Source organism: Fukomys damarensis, unplaced genomic scaffold (genome assembly GCF_012274545.1).
Source record: "Fukomys damarensis isolate Sample0158 unplaced genomic scaffold, DMR_v1.0_HiC HiC_scaffold_10, whole genome shotgun sequence".
Classification (NCBI taxonomy): domain Eukaryota; kingdom Metazoa; phylum Chordata; class Mammalia; order Rodentia; family Bathyergidae; genus Fukomys; species Fukomys damarensis.
In genome coordinates this window covers 2,188,179-2,198,754 of record NW_022900922.1, presented here as the reverse complement: position 1 = coordinate 2,198,754, position 10,576 = coordinate 2,188,179, and the positions used below count along the sequence as shown (strand labels likewise).

General features: G+C 50.7%; 1 protein-coding gene across 1 annotated transcript in view; it reads right to left on the bottom strand.

Moving 5' to 3' along the window:
- Taf3 (TATA-box binding protein associated factor 3) overlaps positions 1-504 on the bottom strand; it is a 171,853-nt gene extending 171,349 nt beyond the window's left edge. The window contains exon 1 of the mRNA XM_033761816.1: positions 147-504. Within this exon, the coding sequence (XP_033617707.1) occupies positions 147-312 (166 nt within the window). The 5' untranslated portion in view covers positions 313-504. The remainder of the gene's footprint in view (positions 1-146) is intronic.
- Between the last annotated feature and the right edge of the window lie 10,072 nt (positions 505-10,576).

Sequence of the window (10,576 nt, the reverse complement as noted above, 5' to 3'; positions counted from 1 at the left end):
CCCGGGGCGCGGGGAGTCGGGAGGGTGGCAGACCTCGGGGCGGGGTGCAGACGGCAAAACCCTGGGACGCCGAGCGAGGGACGGGAGACCGAGGTGTCACGCGTGCCTCGCCGGGGCAGCCCTCCCGCGCCCAGCCCGGTACTCACAGAGTTCAGAGTACCGATGGCAGCCCCGGCCCAGCTGCTGCAGATAGCGCTGCAGCACGTCCGTGAGGAGATGGCAGGCGCTGAGCTGCACCGAGTCCCAGCCCAGCGCCTGGCAGATCTGCGCCACCGAGACCCTCAACAACGACCTGGAGTAACTCTCGCACATCCCGCTGCGTGGACGCCACCGCAGCCCTTGCTGCCACTTCTCTCCAGCCCCGCCGCCTGACCTTAGCAGAGCCCCCAGTTCATTCTCTGGGCCCCCCGCGTCGGGGAAATCGTCCCCCGGACCCCCGGCGACCGCCTCAAAGCCCGAGCAGCACGGAGCGCGCCAGCCTGAGAGCCGCCATTTTGGGCTCGCTCCGCCTCCCGCTGGAAGGTATCGACTCTCGGGCCTGGAAGTCAGCCGGAAGCAGGTGTGCGGCGCGCAGGTGGAGGGAGCTCCCGGCCGGCCGGTGGTGGGGCTGGGAGGAGGAAGAGGGAACCCCGTGTGTTAAGGGACGAACGGGGGAGCTGGGGTACCGCAGTGAAGTGTTAATATTACTCGAGAGTTCACTGCTACGTTGGTCCCCGAAGCGAGGGTCCCGTCCAGTCTCGCCTTTGCCATCGGTAAATAGATAAATGGAACCTGGTGTAGACGTGCACGCCTGTAATCCCAGCAGTTGGGAGGCTGAGGCAGGAGGATCCCCGCAAGAGTGAAGCCAGCCTCGGCTACGTAATGAGTTCAAGGCCAGCCTGGATTACATAGCAAAACGCTGTCTCAAAAAAAGAAGAGAAAAAGACCCCGCCCCCCCAAAAACAAAAACAAACAGGTGGGCAGTCCACGGTTTTGCCCGTTCGAGATAGGTGCATTCCCAGCCACTGTGACCTATCGGACGTGGGGAACTCACTTCCTCCCAAAAGCCAAAGCAGTTCCTGAAATCCACGAAGCAGGCTGTGTCCCGGCAATGGCTGCCTATGCCAGAGCCTTCTCCAGCTCCAGCGGAAATCACTGGATCTTGGAAATTGAGATGGTGTGATAGATAATTTGATTTTCTAATATTGGGAACAAACTTGTGTTGTTTGGTTGAGTCTGGCTGTGTTGCCCAGGCTGGCCTGGAACTCCGGGCTCCAGCGATTCCAGCTTTCTGAGTCACTAGGACTACAGGTGTAAGCCACCACACCCCACCTACTGGGAGCACCATTGAAGTTTAATTCGCAAGCCACTCTAATCCCAGGGTTAAGCTACCTTTAGCCTGTGAGTAGCCAGGTTATGACATCTAATCTATTCAGTTTCTTAAGTATGTCCTTCTGAGCTGCAGTGGTGGCACATACATTCTTTAATTCTAGCATTTGGGAGGCTGAGGCAGGAGGATTGCAAGTTTGAGGCCAGTCTGGCTACATAATGAGACACTCAAACAACGAAACAAAACAAAACAAAATGAGAAAACACCCAAACAGAACACCTGTAAGACACACACACACACACACACACACACACACACACACACACACACACACACACACACACACACACACACACACTGTATGAGCAAGGGCAGCCGGGCCTTCTAATCATCAGAGCCAGCTGCTTCTACCAGGATAGTCACTCCCTTCTCTGGTGCTGTGTCTTGATTGTAGTGTCCAGGTAGCAAGTGTAGCTAACATTGCCACAGGACCCCTGCTTTGTCTCCTGGTGAAAGCATCGCTGTAGTTAATCCGGAGAACCCAGAATTGCAGGGGCAACAACAAGTTCCCAAATGGGTCACTGGTAGTGATGGTGCCTAGAGGAACTCCAGCCTCTACCCCATGTCGCCTGCCTGTTGAGAACCCAGAACTGTAGAAAAGCCGGTGACTTACATGCGTGGCATCCTGGACCGTGTTTCCCGCGAGCTGGTGCCTCGGCTGTGGCTGCAAAAGGCAGCTCCAGCCGGTGTGCGTCGCCATGGATTCCTGGCCCGTGACTCCTTTCCGCACCTCACCAGCCTGGCCCCGCCATTCTGCTCTCACTGTAGCGCACTCACCTGCCCCTGTGTCTATGGTTTTGGGGGCCTGTGAGCCTCGTGTGTCTAGAACATCTCACACATAGGTACATCACACCAGCTGGTGTCCGCGCCTCCCTCCCGTTCACCACTGGTGAAAGCCAACTAGGTGCACACCCAGGAACAGCTAGGTGGTGTCAGGTTAAGTACCTCTGTACCCCACCACCAGCGCTGATACCCCAATAGGCAGCGGGTAGGTGATACTTCCAAGTCCATCTAGGATGTGCTCGCTCAGAGGCCTCCTGTAAAACTCTCCTACCCCAGGAGACTTCTCTGAGACGCAAATCAGTCTGCAGGGGGTGTTGGGACCCACACCTGGGGGAGGGGAGGGCAGGGCAGGAAGTAGAATTGGAGGAGAGAGAGGAAGACAAAAGAAGAGCGGGGTGAGAAGGGAAAAGAGGGCTGCAGGGGATCAGAAGAGAAGGAAGCAGCCCTGGCACAGGGAGACATTGTGTTGCAGCCCACACCGTGTCTTTTAAAACAGGCAGACCCTTCCCTGCACGGGTTTCCAGCGTCAGGCAAAGGGGCTTTACAGTCCCACGTTGACTAGGCATTGAATGTGGGCTGTGTCCATCAGGGAAGTCACAGTCTGTTGGATCACTGTGACAATGGGATCTGCCGGCTCTCTCCATCGTAAAGTCACCTTTTCTTACTTTGAAATTAATAAGTAATAGCGGGCGTGGTGGCGCACGCCTGTCATCCCAGCACTCGGGAGGCTGAGGCAGGAGGATCGCTGTGAGTTCCAGACCAGCCTGGGCTACATAGTGAGTTTCAGGGCAGTTTCAACTACACAGTGAAACTCTGTCTCAAAAAAAAATTAATAAGTAATCTGCAAAGTGATACTTTGAGACTGAAAAGCCTGCCTCTCCACAACCTTTCACCCTAAGGATCTTGGTGTTTGTGATCTCTTTTTTGCATGTTTACATTGGTGGTTATAGAGTGAACGTTTCTCTTACATTTATATTAGCAGACATTCTTCCGCAAAGACGAGTGTCACTCATCCCTGTATTCAGGGACTCGGTGTTTCATACAATGTGCTATATCTAGTACCATCCTTATTATTATTATTTTTGATGCTTCAAGTGTCCTGTACATGGCCGGTGGGAGCCTCTCCAAGCCGGCCACTGTCTTCTCGTGCTGTGCCGCTGTTCCTCACGTAGTTTCCTTTCTCCGTGGACTTGGTTGTCCCAGGCTCACCTTGTGCTCTCCCTGCCCCGGACTTGGCAGCAGCCCCTCCGTCAGGAGGCCTGGCTCTTTTTAATGAGGAGTGTGTGGCGCTCTGGTGTGAGTGCCAGCTGGCCTTCATCACTGCGGGGGCTGCGGAGGCCCTGGCTGGACAGAACTAGAAAATGTGTGCATTTTAAAGTCCTGCATGTACGCTGATGCCTCTGATTCAAATGCAAAACCCGCATGTTCCTTTACTCTTGCCCTCTTAGATTTTTATTTCCCATTTCTCAAAAGGAGAACCCTGGCTTCAGTGACCTCAAGCTTTGTTCTATCTGATGATGTCCTTCCTGCTCCTGAAGTGTTTGTTCTCTTTTCCTGCGACTCATCCCGGTGATTTTGTTTGTTTTGTTGGTGTTTTTTGTTCTTTTTTGTACCGGGATCGCACTTGGGCTTGCAAGGCAGGTGGCGGAACCACTGAGCTAAACCCTGGCCCCTGCAGTGAGTTTAATCCTTAGCTACGTAAAGACGGTGTCTTTGTAGTGTCTGTGTTGTCGAGGGGGCCGTAAAGATGACGCCTTAACACGCCGTGTCACATTTCCCCAAATCTCACACCAGCGGTGGCCGCTGTGTGTCCCATAGGCAGCCCTGTGTCTGAGGGCTGCGCGACACCGCCCAGCAGCACGGCCTGGCATCGAGCAGGGAGTCAGGGGCCAAGAAATAAATGCCGGTGGGGAGGACTCATCGTGTCTTGGTGCGACGTGATCAGAGCAAAACTCTGTCTCTACCCCCAAACAGTGTGCATGGGGCGAATTTTACGGTACGTGCATTATAATCTCAACAAAGCTGCTGTTTTCAGATGGGTTTAGAAGTGGGCAGGCTGGAGGCCAGGACACGCGAACCTCCCCAGAGCCGCTGCAGCAGAAATGGAGAGCAGCTGTGACGCTTCAGGGCCGGGGAGGCCAACTGTCTGCAGACAGCGCGGTGGGACTTTCTTCTGCGGAGCCGAGACCTGCTCAGGAGCCTACACCCTTGCCGTCCTGTCTCTGTGGGTGCGGAAAAGGGCTGAGAACAGCACGCAAAGCCGCTGCGCGGGAGAGGAGCTAGGGAAGGGTTGGCAGGTGGGGACCCACGGACCCGACTTCATGAAGAGGTCACTTGGATCCACTGGGTATCAGCCGGAGCTCAGTGACGGCACAGTCGTCAAGCCTAATTGAGTTTCTAATCATCATCATCATATGTTTCTGAGAACTGAAAATATTCTATTGTAAAGCAGAAACCCAGCAGGCCAGTCAAATGTACAGAAAACAAAAGATATAATAATGGAAAGTCAGTCTTAGAATGTTAAATTTAACAGATTTAGCAATTTCGATGCTATTTAGATGTTTTTAGAAAATACAATAGTGGTTTAAGTTGTGTAGTAAGCTTTTTTCCCCCCCAGTGCTGAGTACTGAGCCCAGGCCCTTGGCACATGCTAGGCAAGTACTCTACACCGAGTGCTCTATCCCTCAATAAACATTATTAGTAGAAAACATTATTGAATTGCACAGTGTTATGACACTTATCAAATAGAGGAGAGATCACTAGGGGGATGGTGGGTATTGAACTTACTCTTTCCTTCCTATATTTTAAATTTTAATTCTTATTAGTACATGTCCGCAGTTCGTAATGACTGTGTTCCCTCGGCCGTCGGTACAGCACCCGACACACCCGCATTCTTTTTACGGCCCTTTCCCCACCCTCTCTCCCCTCTCCGTCTCCGGTCACCTCCTGAATTTACCCCTCAGGACTGTCTCCCAGATCTGTGCTGCCTTCCGGTTGGAAGGTCCTCAGGATGCGCAGTCAGCTCCTGACGCGGCCTGCTGCGCTGCCCCGCTGCGCTGCCCCGCCTTGGCCCACGAGTGTAAGAGCTGCTGTCGGCCTCGCCTCCTCCAGGCTGCCTGTCGCGGGATCTACTCGGCTCCCGAGATGGGGCTGCGCGTCCCCTCCAGGGCTGACCGTGACCGCACAGCACAGCCGTCGGCACGTGCCTGTCGGACGTGAGCCCTTCCGGGGCCGCGACTGAATTATTAACACGGAATGTGCAGAGCGCAGGAGCACAGGTGCAGGAAAGGACGGCAGTCAGTGCTGCATCGCGCTGGTGACCGCGTTTACCTAGGCTACACATCTGACCACATACCCCGTACTCACTCCATCCTTCCCACAACCTTCCACGAGGTATGTATGCATTATTATTTTATTTATTTATTTTTGGGGGGTGTTTTGAGACAGGGTCTCACCATGCAGTTGAGACTGACCTGGAACTCGCTATGTAGCCCAGGCTGGTCTGGAACTCACAGTGATCCTCCTGCCTCAGCCTCCCGAGTGCTGGGATGACAGGCGTGCGCCCCCAAGCCCGGCTTGTATTACTTTAATCTCTGATATGCAGATAAAGCTGGCAGATTAAGTAATTACCTCCTCATAGGTGGTTGGGGCTGAGCTAGCACTCTGACGGCATTCTTCAGTCTAGGTAAACAAATTATCTTCTCATCTGTGTGCTTGGAAAAGCCAATTAAAGCCTTGTTCAGTTTGATTTAAGACATTTTGATGGATCTGTTAAGAAAGTAGTACCAAAACAAAACTTCAAAATTTCTAATAAGAGTGCCATTTCTCCCCACTGGATATTGCTTTCCTTTATACATAGCTTATTAGCTAGTACTTAAAAATAAAAAGGCCTGGGGTACAGCTCAGTGATAGAGAGCTTGGCTGAGATGCATGGGGCCTTGGCTTTGAGCCCCAGTACCACAAAGGAATAAATTTTAAAATAACAAAATGTAAGCCGGGTGTGGTGGTGCATGCCTGTCATCCCAGCACTCGGGAGGCTGAGGCAGGAGGATCACTGTGAGTTCGAGACCAGCCTGGGCTACATAGTGAGTTCCAGGTCAGCCTCAACTACATAGTAAGACCCTGTCTCAAAAACCAAAAACAAACAAACAAATAATAAAATGTAAAAATTGATAGTGCATGCTTATCCAACCACAGCCACAGTAAATTCCCTGCTTACAAACTACTACAATATAATCCCAGCACTTGGGAGGCTGAGGCAGGAGGATTTCTGTGAGTTCCAGGCCAGCCTGGGCTACATAGTGAATTCAACCTGAACTACAGTGAGACGCTCCCTCAAAAACCATTGTTACAATAAATAGTTGATGTCATTAATAATGCAAAGAACTTATATTTCAATGAGAAACATGCAGTTTTAAAAAGGGCAGCCAGCCCATAAACCTAGCACTTGGGAGGCAGAGGCAGGAGGATCCCAAATTGTAGTCCTACCTGGGCAATTTAGCGAGACCTTGTCTCAAAAAATTAAAAAATGGAGTCACGGATTTAGCTCAGTAGTGGCACACCTGCCTTGCAAGTATAGGGTCGTGAGTTCCATCCCCTTTACCAAAAAAAAACCCCAAAACAAAAAATTAAAAATAAGCTGGGGACATAGCTTAGTGCAAAGGCCCTGGGTTCAACTCCAGTTCCATGGTGGTGGTGGGGGCAATAAATGTCTTTTCACCTACCAGACTGTTAAAGACTAAAGGTAAGAGGGCTGGGGATTTAGCTCAGTGGCACCGCTCCTGCCTCACAAGTGTAAGGTCCTGAGTTTGATCCCCGGTACTGCCAAAAAAAAAAAAAAAAAAAAAAAAAAAAAAAAAAAAAAAGATTAAAAGTAAGAGTTTCAGAGCAGGTAGAATCAATCTCCTTCACTTAAGATTCAAATTTACAGTCTTACTAAGAGCAATTTGGCAACATGTTAAACTTTTAAATGTACAGTTTAAGTCGTCAGTTCCACTTCTAGCAGTTTAATCCCACAGAAATACAAGTGCACAAATACTTGCCCAAGGATGTGGTCATTCAGCGCCTTTAAAGTAATGAAAAATTGGAAACCCTCCTGGGCACCTATAGCTAGCATCTTTATCCATCTGGAAGCCTAAAGTTCTGTGCACAATATGCCTTTCTTGTAAAAAGCTTCCCCTGCATACCCATCAACAGATGCTAAGTTCAATGCACACGTATCCAATTGCGTGCATCCCATACCCTACTAATTTGTTTCTCAGGTAAGCAGCAATAATTTTCAAGTGGGACCCTTCTCCTGGGTAGCAGCTTTGGGTGACAGCCGCCCTCTGTCTTGGCAGCCACGTGTAGGCTTGTGTCTTGGAGAATTACAAAGAACTTCAGGGGCTGGAGATTTAGCTCAGTGGTTCCACTGCAGCCTGCCTCGCAAGCGCAAGGTCCCGAGTTCGATCCCCGGTGCCAGAGCTGAAGCACTTAGGCCATCAAGCCCTTTAAATGTTGATGGTGCCCATGCGGGCAGGGAAAGAGGGCGCTGTGATTCTTAGCCCCTTCCCCGCCTGACTTGGCTCCCACCTGCTGGCTGGCTTTCAAGCCTTCCCTCCAGAAAGGAGGCTGAATCTGAGGACATGAGGGAAGACCCCAAGATGCCGGCAGCAGAAGTGACCAGTAAGTGACCTAATCAGGTCACCCCCAGCAAAGTGCCTGGCTAGAACCCTACTCGTAGTCAGGAGCTAATTATTCTTCAACACAGGCAGACAACCGGGGATCCCAGGCATCTGGGGAAGCCGGAAACAGGGTTGGCAGGCAAACCAGGACTGAGACGTTAAGAAGTTTAAAAAAATTTTTTTAAATTTTCTAAAGGGGTTGTATAAAACAAGAAAACCAAAGAATATACAGCAGAGACCCTATGAGCGCCAGAAGTCCTAAAAATACCCCCTAGCCCTTCACAGAAAAAGCTTGCCAACCCACTGAGACATGGAAACTAGACACCTTGGAACGATAACATCAAATGAAAGAAGTACAGTCTGTACTTTAAGGAACCATTTAAAAAGAATTCCCAGAGAACAGAGGGAAATAGAAGAATCACAAAGTAAAGTTGGGGAAAATCCCTTAGAAAGTAGAAGAAGAAGAAAGGAAAACCCAAAGACAAGAGCAATGTGTAGCCCGTGCAGAGGCTCACCAAACAAACAAGCTCTAGGAAGTGGAGTGCAGAGAGAAAAGTAGCATCAATGGGCCCACTGAAGAGTCCAGCCCGGAAGTGAGGGATCCGAGCCTGCAATTCCAGCGCCCGGAGGGCTGGCGCAGGAGGGACGCAAGTTTAAGCCCAGCGTGAAGGCCCTGGGTTCAAACCTGTACCACAAGCGGGGGAAAAGTCTCCCCGGACTGTAGATTTTATTTGACTGTTTCCACAGCTAAAAGCCTAAGTGTTCAGTTTAATGTGAAAAGGGTCCACACCAAGGTCATCACTTGGAACTTTCAGAATATTGACAGAGGCCTGAAAGCTCTCAGAGGGGACCGATGATGCGGTTCTGTGGCAGAGAACTTGCTCTGCATACGCAAAGCCCTGGCTTTCATCTGCAGCCCCGTCACCAAAACCAAGTTTTCAGAAAAGCAAAGCATGAAAGTTCAGGCACCAGCTCTGTGGTGCTGTACTCCTGTAATTGCAGCTACTTGGAGTCTGAGGCAGAGGGATTGATTCCAAGTTTGAAGCCAGGCTGGGCAACTTATGGGGACCCTTTCTAAAAGTAAAAACAGGTCTGGGGATACAACTCAGTGCAAGGACCTGGGTTCAAATCCCAATGCCAAAAAACCGAAAACCTCTTAAAATACGAGGATGGAACAGACATTTTAAGCAAAAGTCTTGAGCCGAGCATGGTGGCACACACCTATAATCCCAGCACTCAGGAGGCTGAGGCACGACGATTACCCTAAATTCAAGGCCAGCCTGAACTACACAGGGAGACTGTTTTAAAAAAATAAAAAAGGAAAATAAAGCCGTAAGGTCTTCAAGGTCTTAAAAGCCCTCATCCCCCCCCATCCTGGAGGATGTACCACTAAATGGAGGGAAAATGTGGGGCTGGAAATGAGGCACCACACAGATAAGGCAGAGAACCCTGTGGGTGGCGCTGAAGGCCCAGGATGCTGTGCCCTCTGGAAACCAGTGTGCAGGTCCAGGCAATCAGGTGTTACCCTGGGCCGTGTCCTCTCCTGAACTTGAGTAGACCGCCTGCCTTCCGACGACCAGATTACCGTGTTGGTTGTGTTCAAATCCCCGCTTTTCCTCCTTGCTCGCTGTGTAGGAAACTCAGTTCAATCTCAAACAAGTGCTGTCACCTGGAAATGGAGCACCTTTCCCCTCCAGGGCTCCCGCGGGTCCCTGGTTACTTGCCTCACTCTTACCACCTGTACTGGTCATTCGCAGTCGTGAGATGCAGTGCCCAACACCTACAACTTGAGGTTTAACTCGGTTCGTGGCTCCCGGGGTTTCTGTCCAGTGGAGGGCTCCGAACATCATGGCAGAGGACCAGCAGGGGAGCAGCAACCTGCGAAGGCGTGGGACCGGACAGACGGGTCACCCCTCCTGCTTCCTGGGGCCCCGTCCCGACCCACTCAGAAGGGGCTCCTTGCTCTCTGGGGAGCTACAGGACAACCAGGTGCTCCTGTTTCTTCTTGCACCCTTCGCAGAGGAGGCAGCACTGCCCGCTTTATGGGTTTGTGCTTGCTACTCAACTTTTACATGGATCTGTTTAACCCACTACTGAGGGTAGAGTTGTTCGAAAAATGAAGCATCTTTTCTAAATGTAACCACTCATTCACTTAGTGGCTTCTTTTTTTGAGACATGGTCTCACTCTGTAGCCAAGTTTGGCCTTGAACTCACAGCAGTCCTACTGCCTCAGCCTCCTCAGTGCTGGGATGACAGGTATGCGCCATCACACCCTGAAATTTAGTGGCTTTTAAAAGCTAGGAGTGATTAGCTGGGCGTGGTGGTGCACACCTGTCATCCCAGCACTCGGGAGGCTGAGGCAGGAGGATCGCTGTGAGTTTCAGACCAGCCTGGGCTACATAGGGAGACGCTGTCTCAACAAGCAAAAAAAACAAAAAAAAAGTTCGGAGTGATATATATATCAGCTATTGAGAATAGAATTCTATTATTGTATATTTCCTGGAAGTTGTATATTACTTTTACAATAAAAAATATTAAGCACCTTAAATACAAAAAAAAAAAAAAGCTGACATGTTGGCATAACCAACTTGGTGTATGCAATCAGTTCAAGCACCCATTCTTTTTTTTTGGTACCGGGGATTGAACTCAGGTCCTTGCGCTTGCAAGGCAGGCCGCCGAACCGCGGAGCTACATCCCCAGCCCAAGCATCCATTCTTAATGGTTAACTAAAGGGAACTATAATCCATAAATGTTCTTTGTG